This window comes from Cheilinus undulatus, linkage group 14 (genome assembly GCF_018320785.1).
Source record: "Cheilinus undulatus linkage group 14, ASM1832078v1, whole genome shotgun sequence".
Lineage (NCBI taxonomy): Eukaryota > Metazoa > Chordata > Actinopteri > Labriformes > Labridae > Cheilinus > Cheilinus undulatus.
This window is the reverse complement of record NC_054878.1, coordinates 43,216,401-43,241,256: the sequence shown is the minus strand read 5'-3', so window position 1 is coordinate 43,241,256 and position 24,856 is coordinate 43,216,401. Positions and strand designations below refer to the sequence as shown.

The 24,856-nt window shown below is 38.8% G+C and overlaps 2 protein-coding genes across 4 annotated transcripts; both read left to right on the top strand.

The window, feature by feature from the left end:
* Positions 1-880: 880 nt before the first annotated feature.
* Positions 881-9,867, top strand: LOC121521076. 3 transcript variants are annotated; one of them, XM_041804803.1, is made up of 10 exons: positions 882-1,109; positions 1,302-1,649; positions 1,756-2,007; positions 2,157-2,222; positions 2,387-2,464; positions 5,996-6,085; positions 6,167-6,195; positions 6,381-6,437; positions 6,599-6,667; positions 9,351-9,867. In XM_041804803.1, exons 1-10 carry the CDS (start codon positions 1,073-1,075, stop codon positions 9,483-9,485), a joined length of 1,161 nt encoding a protein of 386 aa, XP_041660737.1. In that variant the 5' UTR covers positions 882-1,072; the 3' UTR covers positions 9,486-9,867. The 3 variants fall into 3 exon arrangements, with proteins under 3 accessions (XP_041660739.1, XP_041660737.1, XP_041660738.1); XM_041804804.1 differs by lacking the exon at positions 2,387-2,464 and having other exon boundaries at positions 884-1,109; XM_041804805.1 differs by lacking the exons at positions 1,756-2,007; positions 2,157-2,222; positions 2,387-2,464 and having other exon boundaries at positions 881-1,109.
* A 3,142-nt stretch (positions 9,868-13,009) lies between these two features.
* On the top strand, positions 13,010-22,785 carry LOC121521672. The gene is made up of 8 exons (XM_041805806.1): positions 13,010-13,286; positions 13,390-13,701; positions 13,801-14,088; positions 16,270-16,356; positions 16,443-16,471; positions 16,679-16,735; positions 16,929-17,003; positions 22,417-22,785. Exons 1-8 carry the CDS (start codon positions 13,250-13,252, stop codon positions 22,534-22,536), a joined length of 1,005 nt encoding a protein of 334 aa, XP_041661740.1. The 5' UTR covers positions 13,010-13,249; the 3' UTR covers positions 22,537-22,785.
* The last annotated feature ends 2,071 nt before the right edge of the window (positions 22,786-24,856 follow it).

Below are 24,856 nucleotides of genomic sequence, written 5' to 3'. Positions count from 1 at the left end.
AAACATCTGATGTGTTTTTATGTTCTATAGTGAATAAAATATGGGTTTATGAGATTTGACAGTCATTCTGATTTTATTTACATTTTACACAGTGTCCCAACTTTTTACCCACGCCGATGAAATCGGCAGGAGGTTATGTAAAGGGTTCCGTAGCTTTCTGTTTGTTTGTATGTGTACAAGATAACTCAAGAATGGAAAGTCGGATCTTCATCAAACTTTCAGGGATCGTGACAGGGAAGAATCGATTAGAATTTGGTGATGATCCACACACTTTTTTGGAATTTGGGTTGTACTACTGTATTTTGTTGCTTAAAATGTACCTTCTGAATGCACCATCTTTGTGGTTTTGTTTGATAAATGGCTGTAAGCCTTCATACGGTCCTCCAGTGTTGTTTTTGATGTAAATGTGTTCAGAGTGACGTCTCAGCTCTCTAGCAAACATTCATATGAAGACTTAGCGAAGTCATTTTAATATGAATGAAGAAAGGCGTAGAAGTAGAGGAAGTGAAACAGCAGAATAGACTGCAGCTGACACAGAAATGAGTAACCAGTTATCTAGAATCAGTGTGTTTGATTTTAAAGTTCTCCAAGAATAACTTTAGTTTGATCTTCAGAGTGTCCAGATGTGTATTTTATGCCTGTAAAAAGAGTTAAATGCGCTCATCTCTGCTGATGCTGCACCAAACCACACTGTAACACTTCCTCATCCATTTTTTGTAGAAAATTAACCACCATGATGAGCAACGTGCAATTCTCAAACCACCAAAACTACTTGCCCCTCCCATGTGACACCACATTACAGTATGAGGCTGAGCTGTCAAACTGATCACTGAGGAGTCTGTCAACTATAAGAACTGATTTAGTAGAAGATCTCCACAGTTTGGTGTAAAGCTGCCCTGGCGTTAAGAGGAAACAACGTTTCTCAAGTTCAAGTCAGAATTGCATAAAAAAGTAGAAAAAAAACACTTACCATTTTAGGGAAGTATAACAGGAAGTTGAAGCTGTAGTGCTCTGAACTTGAGAGTAAAGAGGGAGACCAAGAAGCAAGACTCGTCAGATCAGACGGATTAAAATGCTTTTATTCTGGATACTGCTGCTTCTCCTTACAGGTAAGAATATGCATACACATATACATGGATAAAAGACAGATGTTTTTAACAGGGTTGACATTGTTTTAAGTTGGACAAGTTTGCTGGTGCCAATTTGATTGGGACGTTTTGCTGTTTGCCACAATTATTTAAATTTCTTTTCAAAACATTCAACAAATCTCACATTCGTATGATTTCATGTCTTTATTTCAGCTCCATCAGCTGTAACTGGAGATAATACCGCCTCCATCACTGTCAGAGTTGGAGAAGACGTCACTTTACCCTGTGGGAATGTGATCAAAAATCAACTGAACTGTAACTCTACTTCCTGGCTTTACAGTTCTGGTTTAAGTGTAACAGCAGAAGAGCTGATAACACATGGAAATATAAGTAAAAGTAATAAAATAGCTAAAGCTAAATCAGAGAGACTACGTGTTAAAGAGGACTGTTCTCTGGTTATAAAACATGTCACACGTGAGGATGTTGGACGTTACGCCTGCAGACAGTTCACACCAGGAGAACAAGCTTCAGACGCTTTTGTGTTTCTGTCTATGATCACCAGTAAGTTCTGGCTCACTCTTTTAACAGTTCATACTGTTTAAAGAACATACTAACAGTGTGGAAATAACCTTAACTCATCTTCTTTCTCTGTCAATGTCTTCTACAGTTGACACAGATTCCGCTTCAAGATTTTACTGTAATGTGGTCGGTTATGGAGACTGTGAACACACAATTCAGTGGTATTATACTGGGGATGATCATGAAATATCAGTGACACATTATACCTGCTCAGCCACTGTAGCATTTTCAACTACTGCTGAGAGGTCAGACTATGATCAGCTGTTTTGTAATGTGACGGATAAAAAGAGCAGACAAACTCTGCAGTGTGACGCCATCTCTGAGTCATGTCAGAAATCAGGTACAGTTAGTGTGTTTGATTTATTTTTGCTTGAATTTTTTGATTCATTTCATAGTTAAGGTATGCTCTACTTCTTCTAATTCAGTCTTGTTTTGCATGCTTTCTAATTATTGCATATTTTTCTGTTTCATCAATCTAAACCATAAAAGAATCAAATGGAGACAGGTCATCAGAGACAGAAGGAAACATTCCTCCACCATACCCCGAAACACCAGGTAAAAATAGCACTGATGAAAAATGATTTTGAGAAAAAAAAAAGGTCAGATTGATTCATTTAAAGGCTCAAAATCTGAGATAAAAATGTCAAACTTATTACCTCAAAAGGTCAAAACACAAATTCAAAGTCAAGTAATGGTTTTATCAATCTAAACTATAATAGAATCAAAAGAAGATACGTCATCAGAGAAAGAAGGAAACATAGGCGACCAAACTCCCCCTCCGGACCCTAAAACACCAGGTAAAAATATCACCTCCTACTCTCATTCTCATGATAGAGCCTAGTATGTGAACTTCAGAATGAATTATATGGCTGTGGGTGGAGAGAACAGATTATTGAAACACCACCTTTATCACCAGTTTAAATGCATGTGTTGCACTGATGTGCCCCCTAAAAGAAAAACAATGCTTCTGCTAGTGAGGCACAGTGATATGTGACAAACAACAGCTCAGACAGAGCCCTGTCACCAGTATGTTTCACTCTGACACTAAAGAGAAGCCAGGTAGTTAACAGAACACAACTCACTCATGCTGCTGTAGTTAATTTGAAGTAAAGAGGTAAATCTGCATCCTCTCCTCTGAGTCTGATGTCTGTAGTAACAGAAAAATGCAGTGAGTGTTCTCATCACCAGTAGCGTAACATCACGGTGATAGGCCCTGGAGCAAATAGGATTACAGACAGTAGGTGCACAACATGAGGTTACAAGTACATTGCCATAGATTTAAAACTCACTAATTCTCCTTCATAACAAAGAAAAGCTGTACTCACTCATTAGAAGCTCATCTTATGGGCCTTGCGCTCAGCAAAGTCATTTATGACGCCACTCAGGTCCAAAGTCCTCGCTCTGCACTTCTATGGAGCTAGCTGGCAAGCTACTGCTAGCCTCGGCGGGACGCTAACTTTTGCCTGGGCTGCCTGAGTAAAAAACTTGTCTAATTTGGTCATTTAGCTTTACCCTCAAGCTGCTTCTTTCTTTCCTTCCTCTTTTGCACGCCGATTTTTTGTCTGGGCTTGCTAAAGATGATGATGATGCTACCTTTTCTCGTCAACTTTCACCTACTTGCTTTTTTTCTTGCTGAAATGAGAAACAACTCGCGTCAAGTCACATCATCGCGACTCATCATGACTGACAGGTATCAAGGTGATTGGACAAATCATCATTTCCTCCTCTCATACCAGCCACTCAGCGTTACCTTACCGACCCGCCCCAAGCTATTCCATTCACAAAAACAGGGGCCTGTGGTAATTCCGGACAGCTGCTTTTTTTTTTCTTCCTTCATGGGCCCTTGACGGCGTCTGGGCCCAGTTGCAGCTGCACCGGTTGCACTGTCGATAGTTACACCATTGCCCCTCACGCATGATTTATTTGCTAACACTGTACGAGTGGAGTGGGGACGGACCTTGACAGAAATCCGGAGGGTTTCCTTTTAAAAACGTCTCACACACTAAGAGTGAAGTGTTTCCAGTCATATTCTCTCGCTCTCTATCCCACACACACAAACAGCATCACCATCCGTGTCAGCTGCAGGTCTGTGGGTAGGATTATTTCCTGCTTGTTTATTTCCTTTAACATAGCGAGGTTGGAGGGGCATCAGAAAGTCAGTCCAGCTGTTGTCATGGTAATTTAGGACGTTTTCTGACAGTTTACCAAGGAAAAAATTCCCCAGCGTAGTTTGTTCTGCCCATGTTTCTGCTCTGACAGTGGGAGTGTCTGGAGTCAGACGACCAAAATATCAAACATGTCAGAAATCCATCTCACCAGTCAGGAGCAGCTAGTCGGGCTGTGATCAGGTCATTGTAGGATGTTGTATCTCCCTGTACACAGCACGACAAACGACACCCGATTGTCCTATATTTCTGTATTATTTCTGGTGATTTCTTACACTACCTTTTTTTAAATATGCATGTTTTTGGGATAATTTGATGTAAATTGACCTCTAACAGGTAAAAAAAAGTTTTGGATTTTTAACAATATCTTGCTGTAACAAACAACAGTGAAAATAGCTGAAAATGTATGCAGAGAAAAATATAAATATTAGCATGTATTTGTGTAGTTCCTAAATGATATTTGAACAACTATGCATTCTTACTACAACCATACAATAACTAAAAGTACTAAAAGAAAATTTTTGCAATTTTGCCTGGATATGAAGATGGTGTGCCTTGAGATTTAAGCTTGATCTCAGGTGTGCCTTTAGCAAAAATCATTCAAAAATAATTAGCTTGGATCATTGGTTCCTGACCTGGGGTCTGGGACGCCCAAGGGGTGCGCCAAAGATCTTAGGGGGCGCAAAGCTTTGTCTGCTCTGAGGCTGCCAAAATTAGATTTGCAAATATTGGCTCAAGCCATAATAAAGCAGTTATAAAGTACTTTATACAAAATTATTTTGATCAGAAAAACATGCAGGCCTTTTTAAGGTTTTATCAGTGACAAACTTAAAACTTAGTATATTGATTTTTGGCAGCAGTGTGTCGCTTTTTCTTCTCTTTTGAAGAAAAATGGTTGGGAAGCATTGGCTTAGACAACTGTTTAAAGGTGTGGCTTATCTGATTACTCATTTTTTTTAAGACCATGATGATTCAAAGACGCAGACTGTGGCATTAAAGATGTCAGAGAAGCAGAAGCAGCTGTGAATTGTAGCTGCAGAAACTCACTGGTACCCCTGCTAAAGCTAGATTTAATTAATGACAAACATGGTATTTTCTATGGTGACACACCAGATGGATGTCCATCTGGTAAACCTTCGACATACAGTGTTTTGGAAAGGACAGAGCCTTTAAAAAAACTGGGAGGGTGATTGGATGAACGTTCTGTCACAACTTTACAGGCCAATCAGAGCAACAAAACACATGACGTAGCAGCTACCAAGGAGTAAACTCCATAAAGAACTGCATAAAGTAAACCATGGCGACTGTAGACATGTCAGTACATGACTTTTGTTATTTTTGAGAAGAAAACAACTCACTGCTATTCTTTGTTGTTCTTTTAACAAAGTAACATTGGCAAGTTCTGATAAAACTTATGCTTTAGCAGCATCCACGCTAATGTCTTCTGCCATAATTGCACCAGCCTCTTGTTGCTGCTTGCATATGTGAAGACTCTGCCACACCTGAAAGTACTGCCCCCGTCACTGATTGGTCCTGTCATTTTCTAACCGGGCCCAAACGGTTCAGACGGGAGCTTTGCAAGATGGATTCACTAGTGAGAAACACGGAAACTGGAGAATCCATCTGTTTTGCACAGTTAACTATTTCCATCAAGTTCTACAAATAAAAGTCTGTAGTTGTTATTTTGTTAAAGTGCTTTTATTGTGAATGCAATCACCAGGGAATGTGTTATCAGTGGCGGCTTGATAAAATATGGGTTTATGACAATCATTGGGATTTTATTTCCATTTTTCACAGCACCCCAAGTTGTTGTTTTTTTTTTTTTTTTTTTTTTTTGAAGCTGTCATTAATATTTTCACCAAATTGCCTCAGACATTAGCTGAACCTGTTTGTTCATCCAGAAAGAAATGATTCTGGTGCGAATAAATAATGAATATGTAAAAGAATGAGATCTCAGGGGGATGAAAAGATTTCTAAATTAATTCCTTTAAAGAATTGAATTTTTAGCCTTAAAGAATGGTGAATGCTGCAATTTAAGGATAAAATAATAGATGCAGTATTGGTACTATATGAACACAAAACTGTACCAACATCCAAGCTTTGCTATTTTCATACATTTATTTATGCTTGGCTGAAAATGTATTCCCGTTTTTCTTCTCCTAGATTGGTTGCCGTTTGTCGTTGCTGCTGTTGGTTTAGCAGCATTCGTTGTCTTTATGTTGGTGGTCATCATCAGACGGAAGAAAAGCCAAGGTATGAGCATCAAATAATGTAAATGTTCTTAACTATAATTTTACAAACCTATGTCAACTCTCTCCTTTTTGTCTTTTACAGGGAATGAAATACAGAGAAAGAATAAAGCTGTGAGTGTCTCAATCATCAAATCACTAGTTATTACCTAAAGGCATTTTAGTGCCAAAGTCTCATCACAGAGCTGGGACATAAGCAGGCCTTGTTTGATGAGTTTTATGAGTAAGGCTTAAATAAGGAACAAGATGACGTTTAAGCAATTCTCAGTAAAAACAGAACCTTTACTCTAAATTTTCAGGAACAGAGTCTGGATCCTGCAGTGACTCAGCCAGGTCCAGTCACAGGTCAAGAGAAGGTGAGATTGCTTGATTATTCCCATTGGTACCAAAATTGGGCAGTTTATGTCTCAAGATGAGTCGACTTCCTCCTGCAGCAAGAAAAAGAGAAGCCAAGTTCTGCAACACGGCTGAAGTTCTCATGTACTGATGACTTGTGGTCTCTGTCTTTCCTGTGTAGGAGGATCCTGAAGACGTTGTTGCTTACGCCTCCATCAGCTACACCAAGCAGGGTAACGGTAAAGCCTGGGTAAGCTCTCAATAGGAAGACATTTACAGAAGTTTAGTGCAGCAAAAAGTATTAACCCCTTTCTGATTTCTTATTTTGTTGCATACTTGTCACACTTTAAAGCTTCAGATCATCAAACTAATTTTGATTTTGGACAATGAGTAAATGCAAAATGAAATTTTTAAATGATGCATTCATTTATTTATTTAGGAAAATCCTAGACCTAATATCTGGTTGTTCGACGCTTGGCTGCAACAACTGCCTTGGAGGAATTTTGGCCCACTATTCTTTGCATACATGTTTTTATTTAGTCTCATTTGAGGGTTTTCCAGCTTGAACAGCCTGTTTAATGTCATGCCACAGCATTTCAATGAGATTTGAGTCCAGACTCTGACTAAACCACTCCAAAACCTTGATTATATTTCTTTTGGACTATTCAGAGGTGGACTTGCTGGTGTTTTTGAGGTCACTGTCTGGGAGAACCCAAGCGCTCATGAGTTTGGTGTCATGAGCTGATGGCTAGACATTCTCCAACAAGTGGACTATCCTACTACCATCACCATGTTTGACCATTGGTACCATGCTCTGATAATGAAATGCTGTGTTCTGGGTGTTTGTTGGCCTCCACTAAGGCTGCCCCATATTTAAGATTATGATTGTGTTGTCATGGACTGGATCTTGAGGCATAGTAAGGGGGAGGAAGGTTTCTGGTTTGAGGACTTCAGAATTTGAGTTCTGCTTTTTGCAGACGATGTGGTTCTGCTAGCTCCCAATAGTTTGTAGCCAAGTGCAAAGTAGTCAGGATGAGGGTCAGTACCTCCACGTTCAAGGCCATAATCTTCTGACAGAAAACTGTGGATTGCTCCCATCAGGTGGAGAGTCCTTGCCTTAAGTGAAGGAGTTCAAGAATCTCAGGTTTTTGTTCATGAATGAGACTAGAGCGGACTGGGAGATTGATGGGGGGGATTGGTGCAGCATCAGCAGTACTGTGAGCATTGTACCGGGTATAGAGAGAGCTTAGCTGGAAAACAAAGCTGTCAATTCACTGGTTGAACTACCTCCCAACCCTCACCTATGGTCATGAACTCTGGGAAACGAGCCTTAGAGATAAGGTGAAGAGCTCAGACAGGATGATAGAGCTCAAGAATACGGCTGCTGCCTCCTCTCATCAAGCCAGTCAAGGTGGTTTGGGAACCTGGTTAAGATGCCTCCTGGACGGCTCTCTGTGGAGGTCTTCCAGGTGCGCCCAACCAGGAAGAGACCTCAGGGTAGACCCAGGACTCACTGGAAGGATTACATATCTCATGTGGCCTGGGAACGCCTCAGAATCCCTGAGGAAGAGCTGGAATATGTTGTTACGTTTTTGTCAAATGTGAGATAAGCCTTTGCGTTCTTTTTGGTCAGCAGTGGTTTTGGCCTTGGAGCCCCTATTGGGGCCGTGTTTGACACGTCCTTTTCTTATTGTTGGATCTTGAACACTGACCTTAACTGAGTCAAATGAGGCCTGCTGGTCTCTACTTGGGTTTTTGTGACCTCCTAGGTGAGTTGATGTTCTCAGTTTTCTCCATTTGTGGATAATGAATTTCACTGTGGTTCAATGTGTTTTGTGACCCAGTGTTAACTTCGTTGACTAAAACTATGACTAAAAATGTTCGTTGACAGTCTTTTTTCCATGACAAAAATTAGGCTAAGACTAACAAAAATAGATCTGTGATGACTAAAACTGACAAAAATTAAGTTTAGTTTTTGTCAGGATGACTAAAACTAGACTAAAATGTGATGTAGTTTTTGTCGGACATTCAAAATCCATGATATAACAATGCATCTATAGCTCTTCTGCCTCTCAGCTGTAGAAAGCAGGGACCCCAGGTTTAGCAGGGTGCAGAGAACACACTACCATGATTTGGTACCAGATTTAGGAAAGAAAATAAATGCTTGGACTAAAAGTAAAGACTAAAATGTGAGGATATTTGATGGACTAAAACTAGACTAAATCTAGAAGGGGTAGAATTATGACTAAAATTAAAGTGCATTTCATTTAAAGACTAAAACTAAGACTTAATTGAAAATAGCTGCTCTTGGCATCATTTTGGTTGTCCAGCCATTCATGGGAAGGTTTGCCACTGTTTCAAGTTTTTTCCATTTGTGAATAATAGCTCTCATCATGGTTCAATGGCACCCTAAAGCCTTTGACATGGCATGTAATCCTTGCTAGACTGATAGATGTCAATGACTTTGTTTCTCATCTGTTCTTGAATTGCTTTAGATGGTTCCATGATGTGTTGGAGATCTTTTAGCCTACTCCACTTTGTTGGACAGGTTCTATTTAAGGGATTTCTACAATCAACAGGTCTGACAGGAATCGGGCCTGGGTGTGGCTAGTGACACTGAACTTAGCTTTCTAAAAAACCTGGTTAATCAAACAGTTAGTTCATGATTTAACAAGAAGGGGAAATGTTTTTTCACATAGGGTCAGGTAGGGTTTGGACTTTTTTACAGCATTGTATGTGGTTACTTTACCTGTTGGTCTATAATACTGGATGACAATCCTCACATGTCTTTTGTACAACCATTGGAACTTTGACCTGATTGTATTTGACAAATATGTTTATATGTTCTGTATGTACTGATTTTCTATACTCTAAATTAGAAGGCCAATGCCCCATTTTACTGTGTTTATTGCTTGTTGTCTCTTATTTTGAAGGTTGGTGGTGATGATGATGATGGTGCAGTGACATACAGTACTGTGAAAGCTTCCTCTCCTCATAATGAAGCCTCCGTCGATCCCAGCAGTCTCTACGCCACCGTCAACAAATCCAACAAGAAAGCGACATCATAGCTGCAGCTCATGCCATCAGACTGGTTTGATATTCATAAATGAAAGGAAACATAGAGAGTGACTGCCATTAGAGTTCACTCATGCTGTGCTACTGATATGTTTGCAGGATTGTTTATGCAGAAGATGGTTTAACATTTATTTATATTTTGTATATTCTCTGTGCATCACCTGATTTTTGGCAGGGTTTTTGGGATGTTATAGGACAAGAGCTCAGCTGCATCAGGTTGATATTTCCAGCACTTCATTAAGAAAAGCTTCAACTTTAAATGACATAAGGATATGGCCACATTATTTTCTGTTGCAGGGCAGCTTTTATGATAGTCTGTTAGACTTAAGTGGGTGTAATAAGGTATTTTTTTGCATCAAATAAATTAAGAAGTTACAACAATGGTGTGTTTTTTTTAATCGGAAAGTATCTTTTAATACATAAAAGGGCTGCACAGCTGTGAAGTGGTTAGTGGTGTCACCACACAGCAAGAAGGTTTCTTGTTTCAATCACAGTTAGACATGGTCTTCCTGTGTGGAGTTTGGTTGTTCTCCCTGTGTATGTGGGTTTTCCAGCTTTCTTCCACAGTCTAAAGACTTGCTGATCAGGAGAGTTGGTGACTCTAAATTGCCCGTGGATATGAGTCTGTGTGTTTATGTCATTCCTGTGACAAACTGTTGACCAGTCAGGGTTATAGTGTCATCATATAAATGAACTACCAGCAACCAAGTATTCAGTACATCAGTACCACTGACTCAGGGGTCATCTATAAATAACAACAGTGTAGGTGATGACTCAGCATTTCCACTATAACTCAAGGTCCACAGTTAATGCTAATCCTGTGCCAATAGTGCTTTAGACCAGTTGTTCTCAACTAGTCTAGTCTAAGGACCCACCACCACCTCTTCACTGAGCAATGATGACCCAAATTCCTGAACATTGTCAACAACATAAATTCATTTAATAAGGAATATTAACCCTTGAAAGCCTGTTGTATCATACTTGATACATACTTTTATGATACCTCTAGCTAATCAATAGGATCAATAAATTACTAAAAAAAAAAAAAAAATTCTGAATACATTCTGACAAATGATAAAAGTGCCCTCAAGTGGATTATCAGTTACCAAAAACACTTTAAGTATCAAATGAGATAGAAAAAAAATATATAGGCCTATATGTTGAATTTTATGGAGATTTGTATTTTTTTTTTATTCCAGTTGAAAGTGAAATAAACATTTCAGTTCCAAAACAGAGATTTTTTTTGGTTATAATTTGTGTTTTCAGGCTTTAAGGGGTTAAAGTTCTTACCAGTATTTTATTCCCATGATGTAATTCACTTAATATGGTGTAAATGTCTGTGGTTTTCTTGATATTTTGAAGAAATGATACAGTCAAATGAGAAAACCAGCTTTGTTTTTCCCAGAAAATGATTTAAATAGATTTATATCTCAAGAAAAGGACCAAAATAAGCTGGTTATTATGGAAAAAAAACTCAGTAAAACAAATTGGGTGTATGTCTTCTTCACTTTGGGTCCAGACCCACTACTTATTTGATTTTGATTTAATTTGTTTATTTCGATAATGTAAATGACAACTTAAAAACAGTTTAGAAAATACAAATAAGTGAACATTAAGAAATGAAAACAAAACAGTAAGTTTCATCTGCAAATTCTTAAGCATCTTAATTTACATGAGCGAAAAGGAGTCTACTGAAATCTTAACTGTCTCAAATTTATTAACAGTTAATGTGAATAAACATCATATTGCTCACACAGAAAACATACAATAATTGTTTTTACATTCAACATACCTCCTTTAAAAATATATGTACCATATCCTGCAACATTTTAGTCCAAGGAGCAAGCAAGCACCTTGTGGTATTTATTCATCGACATACCTCTGAAAAATCATTTCTTTGTATGTCTTTTCAAACAGAATTATGCTTGAAATTGTTTTAATTTCCGCACTCAGTCTGTTCCACAGTTTAACTCCACAGATGGTGATACAGAAACTTTTCTTTGTTGTGCGAACACGGCGAACCTTTAGATTTGATTTCCCTCTTAAATTATAACCCCCCTGTTTTTCATAAAACATTTTCAGATTTTTTTTTTTTGGTAGCAGATACTTCTTTGATTTATATAATACTTGAGCTGTTTTATGCTCCACCAAGTCAAAAAATTTAAGAGTTTTAGTTTTAAAATATAAGTCCTTTGTGTGTGCCCGAAAATCAACATTATGAATGCTTCTGATTGCTCTTTTTTGCAGAATGAAAAGTGGTTGAAGTGAAGTTTTGTGTTTCCCCATGCCTCTCTGGAGAATGTGGAGTGATTTCTGGTCCAGAACATGTTTTGCTTTAGCAGGACTGAAATGCTGCGAGACAGTTTGGATTTGATATGTTTAATGTGAGGTTTCCAGCTAATTTTGTCATCGATTATCACTCCCAGGAATTTATTTTCATTTACTCTTTCAGTATTTACACCATCTATTTGTACCTGCATTTGATTGTGTGTTGTACAGTTTCCAAATAACACGATTTTGTTTTGTTAAGATTTTGTGATAATTTATTTTAGTCAAACCATATTTGTATTTTACTGAATTCTGAAGTGATGACATCCAAAAGTTGCTGCAAATTCTCACCAGAACAAAAAATGTTTGTGTCATCAGCAAATAAAATGCATTTAACTAAACTAGGATTTTACAAATATCATTAATATATAAGATAAATAGTTTTGGTCCCAACCCTGACCCCTGGGGGACCCCACACACACTTTGAGCCACACTTAGACCCCAAACATGGTGACATAGAATTAAAGATGTAAACATTTTGCTTTCATAGTGTGTGCTGTGCATCGAGATGGCCAATACAGCACAAATGAACAGATTTGTCCATCAGCAATCCCAAACACTGACCATAACAGAGTCCAGTGAGGCATGCAGGTCCTTAGATGGGGTTCTGGGTTCTTTTGGGACCTCCAGGATGTGTCGTTGATGCACTCTTGGAGTCATTTTGGTAGGCTGGTCACTCCTGGGAAGGTTCACCACTGTTCAAAGTTTTCTCCACTTGTGGATAATGGCTCTCAACATGGTTCAATGGAGAAATTTCTTTGTAACTCCTTCCAGACTGATAGATGTTGGAGACTTTGTTTGTCATCTGTTCTTGAATTTCTTTAGATGGCGCCATGATGTGTTGCTTTTTGAGATCTTGTAGCCTACTTCTCTTTGTCAGCCCGGTTCTATTTAAGGGATTTCTGGATTCAACAAGTCTGGCAGCAATCAGGTCTGGGTTTGGCTGGTGAAACTGAACTTATTATTCCATCACATGGTTAATCACAGTTGATTCAAGTTGATTTAGTTGACTTTTTCACATCACTGTATGCTTTACAGTGGTAACGCCAGCACCGCTCTGCTGTTGTGGCACCCACGCTCAAAGACTTCCCCCTCACTTCTTAGAAATACATCACCATCCACAAAGAGGAACAAACATTTTCTCAGACCCTGAAAAATACCACGACCTGAACAATGTGCCACCATGCTGAACCGTGTAGACTCTTTGTTCAGGTTCACATTTGTCCACATGGGATCTTATTTTTCTTTTTAGCTGTTTAGTTACCAACCAAAAGGCCTCAAAGACTAGTGAGGCTATACAGGAAAAGACTCAAAAGTCACTAAAGGAAGTATAACAGGAAGTAAAAGCTGTCACTCAGAGTCTTTGAACGTTAAAGGCGTGAGAACAAGGAGAACACGGAGCTCAATCTATCAATGCAGAAGGATTACAATGGCTTTGTTTGGAATTGTGATTCTTCTGATTGCAGGTAAGAATTTTTATCAGTAAAAAACGTGCTAAAAATACATCCTAATGGTGTTTTATGTTCTAAACCTTGACACTAATTTATGTTTTTCTATCTCCTTTAACAGCAGCGGCTGGTGAAGACTTCCCCTCCTTCACTGTCAGAGTCAGAGATAACGTGACTCTACCGTGTGGAAATCTGACTAAAAATAAGCAGAGCTGTGACAAGACTTCTTGGCTTTACAATCGTGACAGTCATGCAAAGACGCTGGTTAAAAACGGAAAAATAACAGGAGAGATTTCAAAAGATAAAGCCAAGAGACTGAATGTTCTAGCAAACTGCTCTCTGGTTATAAAGAATGTCACAACGGAGGATGTTGGTGTTTACATCTGCAAACATCATAATCAAGATCCCGTTGTTTCTCTGTCTGTTATTAACAGTAAGTATTTTCAGTTCAAACTGTATACATGCGGCTTATAAATCATACACAATGTAAGGAAGATAAACTTACCTCTTTCTTTTCTCACATTTTCACCAGTTGAGTCAGAAGCAGAGCTCTTCTTGTTCTGCTCTGTGTTGACATATTCTGGATGTTGGTACTCAGTACAGTGGATGTATAAGAGGAGTCAGGAAGACATTGAGACAAACTCACATACCTGTTCAGCTGATGTGTCATTTAAAACTCCTCATCTTCATCAGAAGTCAAACATTGAAGAGCTGCTGTACTGTAAGGTGACAGATAATAGGAGCGGTCAAACGCTGCTCTTTAATGTCCCACCATCAAGAGGAGAGGAAACAACAGAGGAAGAGGATCAAAATAAACCAGGTATTATAAACTTTCACACAGATTGTCAGTTTTACTCTTGTTAGAAAGTGGGCACATATTTTAGAAATAAATCAAGACTTTTATGGTAAAATTAGTTTTTTGCTGTTTCTCATTGGTCGTACTGGCATCCGTTTTACTAGAGCTGGGCCACGTTTCTGTATGAAATAGAGAATAAAATTAACTCTAAAAGCTTCTCACAGGGGCGTAGCTAGGGATTTTTAGCCCCCCAGAGAGAATATTACACAGGGCCCCCCTTAACTGGCAAGCCAAGAAACAAATGTTGTGTATTTTTTTACAAATATCTATGCATTTTAATGTATTTTTGAACCATAATTTCCCCATTTATGAACAATATTTTTTACTATGGTTAAACTGAATTCACTTCAATTGTTCACAGTGCTGGACTTCACCATTTGGACATTTTAAAGGAGAAGCAGAGGCCCCCAGTATTTTATTTTACTCTGATACAAATTCAGTCTGTGGACAGATTCATTCAAGCTCTTGATTCAATAATGACACTAGTTACTGAGAAAAAAAAAAACAAAAAACAAAAAACACTATTTTTACTGCAGGTTTCTCAAGGGCCTCTCTCTATTGTGGGCCTAGGTAATCAGTTAAAGCTTTCCATGACAGAGAAAATGTTTTCACTCTACTCCTGGTCTGTTCCGGCATGGGTTTGCAATCATTATGGCGGGCTTTTCCGGTATATCCAGGGCCTGCTGGCGTGGTAGCGATTAGCTCAGATGTGGCTGTAGGAACACGTCTTGGCAGAAAAGATGTTTTTGTCTCCTGTCGGGATGTGTCCCCTCCACACAAAGGAATAGAATAAAGGGAAGATATTTTCTCCTCACTGTTGCCACAGCAAACACCAATAGCGCTGTGTGTAGGTGCATGTGTTTGTGTGTACGACTGCTAACCAATCAGATGTGATCAAAAGAAAAGCTGTAGTGGAGGGGGGATGATGTTGCTCAGGGCTCCGTGTACCATTCAGTCTCCACTCAAAGACAGAGAGAGAGAGAGAGGAGGAAATGTAGCTACACAAATTTAAGTAACCAGTAACTATAAATTCCTTATAAATAGGACTGGTACCAGGCTGTGTAACATAGCTTTTACACAAAACATTATGTAAAATTCAGTCATTCTTTGAGTTTTATGGGGGGGGTTTTATTGTTCCCGTGCTCTGTTTAGAGTTTGATTTATTTGGGAAATATTTTGACAAAGCAGTGTTATTATTATTATTATTATTACTGTTATTATTATTACTATTATTTTAAAGGAAACCACAGTAGACTACTCACACTGCAATTTATTTTTATGTAAAAAAAGACATACAGCATTATTTAAGCATTATTTAATTGTTTTTGCTGTTATGATAATAAAAGGATTCAACATAACTAATCATTCTGCCAGACCACGCAATTTAGTCAGGCATTTCAACAGACATACCAGATAGTTGCGGTCAGCCATATACTAGGTTTTAACCTAGTTTGTTTTCTTTTTTAATCCATTACAACATCTTTTTTCTATGGTTAAGTTGATGTTGTAACCATCAATCTATCTTAAGTTCCTTATTTTCTATCAAAATAAAAGCGTGTCTGAATTGGATGCCAATTATCAAGCGTTTAATTCAAAATGAAATATATGTAAGGAGTTGCAGATGCAAAAGCAAAAAACGTCTAAAATGTGACAAAAATGGAAATAAGTCACAATTAACATGAACACTTCAGAGATTAAGTTCAGTCATTTGACAGCTCTATGAATATGGTTACTAAGTAACTGAGATTGAAAAAATAATCCAAATTTTCTTTTTTTTATCTTGAATTTTTAAAAATCTGCATTATTGGGAAAAAACAATTTTGAACCCAAGCTGGCTGAACAGTGTAGAAAAACATTAGAATCAGCAGAAACTGCTCCAGGTGGAAATGATGCTGTTGAGTAAAATTAATGAAAAAAGTGAGTTTTTAGTGGTTGAAAATACATCGTCATTATATAAATGCTGCCAGCCCTTCAGCTTTGACAGACCTCCAGCCCCAGAGCCTTATAACGCATAAACATGAACATTAGAACTAACAGAACACTGATGTGGAGATTTATCAGATTGGATTTGTTGCAAAAACACAGACAGAGGATTTTGTGATGGTTTCTACAGATGAGTTACTTTCATGTATATTCTCTTTTCAGCTTGGTGGCCGTTTCTCATTGTGGCTGCTGTGGTTTTAGTAATCCTTATAGTTGTTGTGGTGTTCATCAGAAGGAAGAAAGCTCAAGGTAAGAGCCTTTAGAGATGGAGCTGTATTTATGATCGTTATAATAACCCTGATTTTTACTGTCAGTGCTCTCTTTTTACATTACAGGAAACAAAACGCAGAGAGATGACAGCGTTGTGAGTTATAATCTCATTAGTCACATGGTAGTATGAGACAAGTATTTTAGCAGCAAAGAGGAACTGTGTGCAAGTAAGCCTCCAAAGTTAGGTATCTTTGCAGATTTGTAGTCGATGATTTAACTTAAGGAGACATTTGTGGGAGATTTAAAGAGTTTTCATGAAAGTAAGAACTGTAAAATCTATAACTTGACTTTGACTTTCCAGGGACAGAGTCTGAACCCTGCAGAGACTCAGCCCGGTCGAGAAAGCAGCCAAGAAAGCGTGAGAGAACACACACCCACACCCAGCTCAAAATGACGCCCAGTGTGAAACATAGTAGCAAAAAGTTTTTTTTTTTCTTAAGAAGAGTCTAACTTCCTCTTGCAGTGGAAAAAAGTGAAGTAAAAACATGCAGTTAAGCCAATAATGCCCCATGTTTCTCTTTAATCATCTCTGTGTTGTGTTCTCTGTGTAGGCAGACCCTGAAGATGGTGTTGCGTACGTTTCTGTCAGTTTCACCAAGAAGAGAAACAGAAACAGTGAAGCACAGGTAAGCTGGTTATAATGGAGCCAAAGGCATCACAGAGCATGCTGAACACATCTATGCTGAAATATATGGTCACAATTTTGCTGGTATTAGTGTTTAACTGTGGGAGAGAATCTCTGACTTTAAAATCCCAATTCCTAAAAAGTTGGGACGCTGTGTAAAATGTAAAGGAAAACAGAAGTTAATGATTGTAAAACCTCAAGACCCGTATTTTATTCACAATAGAACATAAACAACATATCAGATGCTGAAACTGGGATATTTCACCATTTCATGAAAAATTTTAGCTTATTTTGAAATTGGCAGCAGCAACACCTATCAAAAAGTAGGGACATGGTAATGTTTAGCATTGTGTCGCATCCCCTCCCCCTCCTCTTTTAACAACAGTCTGTAAACTTCTGGGCAGTGAGGAGACCAGTTGATGGAGTTTTGGGAGAGGAATGTTGTCCCATTCTTGTCTGATGAAGGAGTCTAGCTGCTCAACAGTCCTGAGTCTACTTTGATGGATTTTTCCTTTAATGATGCTCGAAATGTTTTTTGTAGGTGAGAGGTCTGGACTCTTCTACTGTGAAGCCATGCTGTTGTGATGGATGTGGTATGTGGTTTAGCATTGTCTTGCTGAAATAGTCAAGGCCTTCCCTGAAAGAGATGTCTGGATGGGAGCACATGTTGCTCTGAAACGTCTCTCTACGTTTCAGCATTGATAGTGCCTTTCCAGATGTGTGAGCTGCCCATATGCACTAACACTGGGGCTGCCAGGGATCTTTTTATACCTAAAATAGCCAGTGGGTAAAATTTAACTATTATTAGAATGCATTGATTTTCATCAATTGCACTGATCAAGAGCAGCTTTTTAAAGGGGTGTAGCGCCACATTATGTAATAACGCTGTATTATGTAATAATGTAATAAATTTTCAATTCATTATGTAATAACACCACATTTTGTAAGCCACCAAGCAGTTAGGGTTAGGGCAAGGTAGTAGAGTAGACCCTGGAGCCCACCTTAAGTCCTAGGGTTAAGGTTAGGTGTTTAGTCCAGAGCCGTGAAGGGGGGTTAGGTTTAGGCATAAGTCACTAAGAAGTTAGAGTTAGGGCAAGGTGGTTGGGTAGGGCATACCTTGGAGCTCACTCTAAGTCCTTTGGTTAGGGTTATTACATAATGTGGCGTAATTACATAATGTGGGGCTACAAGGGGACATATTTTACTCTTTTAAGACAAGTTTATATTGGTTTCAGAGGTCCCCAAAAACATGCCTGTGAAGTTTGTTGCTGAAAAAACTCTCCAGTATTGGATTTCTGTTTCAGCCCTGTGGCTTTAAAAGTTAATTACCTGTCTGACTCCGCCCCTGACCACACCCCTCTCAGGAAATGGATGTAGCACCCCTGATGTTACAGGCACCTTTATCCAAAGTTCAGGACCTGACTGGGATTCAAACCATCAATTTCCTAGACCAGGGCTATTCAATTATAAATTAAACTGGGCTAAATTTTAAAATCAAGAAATGTAGCTGGGCAAGACATGTTCAGCGCCCAGTCAGCAGCTGGTAATGTCAAATTTGGAACCAATACAGATCAAGTTGATGAAAAATATTACGTTTTAATTCATAGTCTCCCTTTTAAGTTTGGCGACATGACAAAAGCACATCAAGAAGTGCAGAAAAATACAACAACAGAGCTGTGTTTGAACATAACCTGAGGCAGTAGATTTTTTTTTCATTTGAATAAAAACAAATTAAACAGAATGAAAACATAAAATGAAATACTGTTAAAAAATAATTTTGGTCACATCTTACCTAGGCACAAACTGCATTAAAACTAAATATGCACAGCTGTAGCTACAGTTGACAAGGACATGTTTTATAGCTGGTACTTTGGGGCTACTTTCAATCTGAAATACTGTGTGAATTTATGAAAACAGGTTGCCCTCTGCTTCTCTGGCATGACCACAGGCTGGGCCACTTGGGGGTTGGTTCTGGGCCGCATGTGGCCCCTGGGCATCTAATTGAATAGGCCTGTCCCAGACCATAGTCAGCAGGGTAACCCACTGAGCTATCCAGCATCTCAGCTGGTAGCTAAGAGGATCAGTAAAGGAGGGCTGAACTTTCCTCCAAGTCGGGGAGGGCCAATCAAACCTGGGGGGTGGGTGCTTACTCCCCATGTGAGGTCATCAGGGTCAAACTCTGAGAACGGCTTGGTTCAGCACACATTTTCTGAAAGGTGGAGAAAGAGAGGGGGAGAGGGAATGGATTTTTCTGGTACTTGAGGGGACTGTGAACAGGCCAGGGGCACATATTTTTGTTAGAAAAGCCTGAAACAGTGATTTTTGAATAATATGTCTCCTTTTAACATCGTCAGTGAGCAGCTCATTAACCATAGAGAGACCTAGACCCCTGTTGAATGTGGATCTGTCACATCAAATATAGTCTGATGACTCATTCCTGAAATTTCCAAAACATCAGTTTCTATTTCACTCAAAGCACTAGTCATATCTTTTCACACTTCGCAGTTACAAATCTTTTTTTAGCCTGTGGTTTTTATGTTGAAGGTTGATCTGTGACTTCTGATTAGGCAGCACAGCAACAGAGAGAGGCTGCTTCATGGCAACAGCCATAGTTTGTCTGCTGGTGTGAAATAAACAGATAAAATCATTGGGTTCTTGTAGGGTAAATTATACCCGCATGGCAATTCTAGGTATAAATAACCATTTATAAAATTTGGTGCTACGAAAACAACTGTTTGGAAAAGTAAATGACTGACAGATGTTTCCTGGATGGGAGCATATGTTGCTCTTAAACATCTTTCTCAGCATTGATAGTTCCCTTCCTGATGTGTAAGCTGCCCACACCATAGACACTAATGTAACCCCATATCATCAGAGAAGAAGGCTTTTGAACTGTGCAATGATAACAAGCTGGTTGGTCCCTCTCCTCTTTAGTCCTCAGGACACAGCATCTGTGGTTTCCAAAAACAAATTAAAATTTTGATTCATCTGACCACAGAACAGTTTTCCATTTTGCCTCAGTCCATTTTAAATGAGCTTTGGCTCAGAAAAGACAGCAGCGTTTCTGGATTATGGTCAAATATGACTTTGTCTTTGCATGAGACAGATATAATGGTGAACTGTGTTGACAGACAATAATTTCTGGAAGTATTCCTGAGCCCATGCAGGGATTTCCTCTACACAGTCATGCCTGTTTGCCATCTGAGGGCCCAAAGATCAAGATGATCCAGTGCTGGCCTTCAGCCTTGTCTCTTGCAAACAGAGACTCCTCCAGATTCTCTGAATCTGTTGATGATATTTCAAGGTCTTTGCTATTTTACATCGAGGAAAATTTTCTTTAAGTTGTTTGTGGTGGAAATTTTGCAAAAGACTGACAACAATCAGCAGGAGAAACTTTACACCAACCATGGTATGAAAGAACCAGCCGTGACTACAGAATGCCCATTGCCGAATGTGAACTGTACATTCAGTCCAACTCTCTTTCATAGCCATTAGCATGTTTGTAAAACATTTTACACAATAGGTCATAAATCAAACTCTTGGCCCATGGATAACCCTGTCTGGGCCATAAAACTCTGGGTCACTGGTCCTTTTTAAGCCTCAGGAAGTGACCATGAGACATGGTCAAATTTAATGTTTCATGGTCCTCAAGACCAGGGATTCTCAACCTTTTCAGCCCGCGACCCCCAAATAGTAAAGGTGCCAGTGATCGGGGACACCCACTGTACCTGAAGGTGGTTGAACACAGCCATGCACATTCAGGAATAGTCATGTGCAGACAAGGCCGTCCATAAGGGGGGAAGATGGGAGATCTTTCTGGGGCCCAGCCAAACTGGGGGCCAGCAAAATCATGGTCCATTGTAAAGTTAAACTGTGATATTTTATATTCAGCCTGAACCATAACCACTCTTATCAGAGAAACACATTTTGATTCATTTGTGTAGTAAGTAGCTCTCCTAAAAATGTAAACCCTTTTGTTAAAAACAGAATAAAACTACATTAAAAACAGCTGAAATGGGGAGCAGGTGGCCTAGTGGTTAAAGGTGCTACCCATGTATGTGGGCAGTCCGGGTTCGAATCCAGCCTGAGGCCCTTTACCACATGTTTCTCCCCCACTCTTGACCCTGTTTCCGACTCTATCCACTGTCCTCCTCTATCTAATAAAGGCACAAAAATGCCCAAAAATAAATCTTAAAATAAAAAAATAGATGAAATGGGTTAACAATGGCAAAAAATGGTGGAAAAGGTAGTGAAATTAGAGTTTAAAAGTGGCAGAAAAGGGATAGAAATGCCAAAAATTACATAAAACTGGCAAAAACTAACCAAAAAGTGGCAAAAATGAGTTAAAGTGGCAAAAATGTGCATATTAAGTGGTAAAAGGGGAATCAAAAGTGGCTGACATGGTGTTAAAGTAGCAAAAATAGATGGAATTGATATGAACTGGCAAAAAGGGTTAGTGGAGGCAGAAATAGTCAGAAACTGGTAAAAATGGGCATATCAAATTGTGAAATGTGGCTTAAAAAGTGGTAAAGAGGGATTAATAGTGGCAATTATGTGTCAACAGAGCCAACAACAGGCAGAGAGTGTCAACATTTGGTTTAGAAGTGGCAAAAACAGGCACAAAAAAGTGGTGGAAAGGGTTTTAAATGGACAAAAAATAGGTTTGTAGTTGTAAAAACCTGTTCAAATTGCTAAAATTGGTGGGAAAAGTGGCGACAGTGTAATTCAAAATGTTTCTTAGTTTTTTTAAGGCATCTGGAGACCTCCTCTCAGTGTCTCAAGACTCCCAATGGGGTCCCGACCCCAACGTTGAGAACCCCTGCTCAAGACAAGGCATGTCTTTAGGTTGGGTAAATACAAGGTTAGAAGTTTAAGACACTGTTCCACAATTTTAGACAGTTTTTCACAGATTGGTGAACCTCTGCTTATCTTTACTTCTGACAGACTCTGCCTCTCCAAAATACTCCTTTTATACCCAGTAATGTCACTGGCCTGCAGCCAGCTTACCTAATTAATTGCAAAATAATCCTCCAGCTGTATTTCACTTACTTTTCCAGCCTTTTGTTGCCATGTACCTACTTTTTTGAGATGTGTTGCTACCATCAAATCCAAAACAAGCTAATATTTTTCATGAAATGTTAAAAAGTCTCAGTTTCAACATCTTATATGCTTGTGAATAAATATGTGTTTGTGAGATTTGATAATCATTGCATTCATGCAGCGGCCAAACTTTTTTGGAATTTTGGTTGTATGTCAAAAAACTCCCTGGTTGATATGTGTTGTAGAGGAATGCCTGCTACATATCTCTCTGTGTTCCATTCATACTTTAAGTATTGTGACAGTATGCTTAAATATTTGGACCAACGTCCTTCATGTCGTGTCTGTTTTGTTCTTTCTTGTCTCTTATTTTGAAGGCTGGTGGTGATGATGATGATGGCACAGTGACCTACAGCACTGTGAAAGTTTCCTCTAATGACAATGGAGCCTTTGTCAATCCCAGCAGTCTCTACGCCACCGTCAACAAACCAGAATAGTTAGATCTGCACTCTGTAATATTGTATATGCAGACGACGCTTCTATTAAACCTTTATACCTCATTTACAGCAGTGTGGTTTGGGCAGTAGGGCAGCAGCTGGCTGATATTTGTACTGTTATTTTAAAAATTAGAAATGTAATATTAGGGAGCGCAAATGGTTGAGTGGTTTAAGGCGCTACCCATGTACGCGGGAGGCCTGGGTTCGAATCCGGCCTGTGGCCCCCTGCCGCATGTCTCTCCCCGCTCTCCTCCCTATCTCCAAGTCTATCCACTGTCCTTCCTCTATTGGATAAAGGCATGAAAAGGCCCCCCAAAAAATAAATCTTTAAAAATATGTTATTTTATTTTACAATTATTTATAGGACAGCTTTAATGCTTTAAAAAGGGTGTAATATGATTATTTTGTGTAAAATTCAGAGGTAACAAACTTACATTGGTACAGTATTTACTATTAAGAAATTGGATGGATACACTGTCTGCCTTACTGTTCAGTCCAATGGGGGCTGAAGGGAAGTGAAACAAGCAGTAATGTAAGGTATAGGTTTTTTCCTTTTAATATATGTAATGTTGAGTGTTTGGTTTGAAAATAAAGTTTATTTTTGTGACTTAAATGTGGGATGCACTTCTTCTTTTTCTTATCTGGTAAAAATCTGTTCTTTATCTACTCTTCAAACACAGTGACATTTATTTATTGTAACTAAAACTGAAAAAATCTTTTTTCTGGGCACCTTTCAAATAGAGCAGGTCAGCCTGTAGATTGCACTTTGTAAATGAGTGACTGAATCCTACCTGCCCACTCACCAAAACCTTAACCACTGAGCTATCCAGCATTTCAGCTGGCAGCTGAGATGAAATTCAGAGGAGGAGTTTGAAATTTTGTTCTAAGCGGGGAGGGCCAACCAAACCTGGGGGCGGGTGTTTCCCCCCCATGTGACATCATGTGGGTAAAATCTGAGAACGGCTTGTTTCAGCACACATGGAGAAAGGGAGGGTGGAAGGGAATAGATTTTTCTGGTATTTGAAAGGATTGTGGACAGGCCAGAAGTACATATTTTTGTTTGAAAAATCTGAAAAAGTGATTTTTGCATAATATATCCCCTTTAATGTGTAAGTAAATACTCATTTGACTTTATTTATATTTAAATATGTATACACTTATCATTATATGTGAAAAATGGCCACTTTGTTGACCTTGATTTTCACCATAATAATGAAAAAGATAATAAAAACGTTTTTTTTTTTAAGTCTTGGGATTTTCACCAAAAATATTATACATTTTAAATTTTGAATTTCCATGTATATCAATGAGTTATATCAACTAGGACTCTTCCAAGAACTGGTGACCTGACAAAACTGAGCCTCCAGGGGAGAAACATCTCAGTAAGCATGATTGCTAAGATAGCATCAGTTTTATCAGAACTTGACCACATTTCTTTGTTAAAATAAGAACAGAGAACAGCAGTGAGTTGTTATCTTTTCAAAATCGACAAGTCATGTACTGACATGTCTGAAGTCGCCATGGTTAGCGTGATGCAGTTCTTTATGGAATTTAGTCCTCGGTGGCGGCACACCTGGGTTTGGGGCTATGGCGTCACGTGTTTTGTTGCTCTGATTGGCCCGTAAAGATGTGACAGACAGAATGTTAATCCAGTCCCCCTCAGAGTCACCTTCCAATCAGTTTAATTTACCACAGGTGCACTCCAATCAAGGTATAGAAACATCTCAGCAAAGATCCAGAGAAATGGGAGGAACTGGAGCTAAATTTCACATTTTTGAAGGATCTGAATACTTATGTTGGTGTGGTACTTTTGTTTTTAGCTTTTTTCTAGAATTATGTTTTCACAGTGCCGTTATGGCGTATTAAGTGTAGATCAATGGGAATAAAACTGATGTTTTTTTGACTGTAGCATCAGGCTGCAACACAATAAAATTGACAAAAGTGAAGGGGGTCTGAATGACCTGTATTTAAAGAACCTTAACCCATCAAAGGAAGAAGACATAAATAACATAGATAAGATTAGACGGATGAAAGAATCATAACTACGACACATTTTTCACATTTCATGTTTGCACAGATGAAAAAAAACCTAATTTAAAAAAACAAGAGAAGAAGAAAGATTTTGATCAGAATCAGAGGTGGATGAATTTTCTTTTCCTTTCAGGGCTTCCGTAAAAATGTGTCCCAGTTGGTGACTCTGCTAACTCGTGGAGTTAAATCATAGCTGTTTCACACTGCCTGCCTTAGAAACGGACAGCAAATGACAAAATAGACCAACAGTCACCATGAGGAAGTGAGACTCAGAGAGTTCACTCCTATG

Bases quoted from the DNA above. Each gene is read 5' to 3' on its own strand.
- LOC121521076 (XM_041804803.1), top strand. From the start codon at position 1,073: ATGCTTTTATTCTGGATACTGCTGCTTCTCCTTACAG. The intron at 6,196-6,380 runs GTGAGTGTCTCA...CTAAATTTTCAG, and splicing joins TACAGAGAAAGAATAAAGCT to GAACAGAGTCTGGATCCTGC. The intron at 6,668-9,350 runs GTAAGCTCTCAA...CTTATTTTGAAG, and splicing joins AGGGTAACGGTAAAGCCTGG to GTTGGTGGTGATGATGATGA.
- LOC121521672 (XM_041805806.1), top strand. From the start codon at position 13,250: ATGGCTTTGTTTGGAATTGTGATTCTTCTGATTGCAG. The intron at 13,287-13,389 runs GTAAGAATTTTT...CTCCTTTAACAG, and splicing joins TGTGATTCTTCTGATTGCAG to CAGCGGCTGGTGAAGACTTC. The intron at 17,004-22,416 runs GTAAGCTGGTTA...CTTATTTTGAAG, and splicing joins ACAGAAACAGTGAAGCACAG to GCTGGTGGTGATGATGATGA.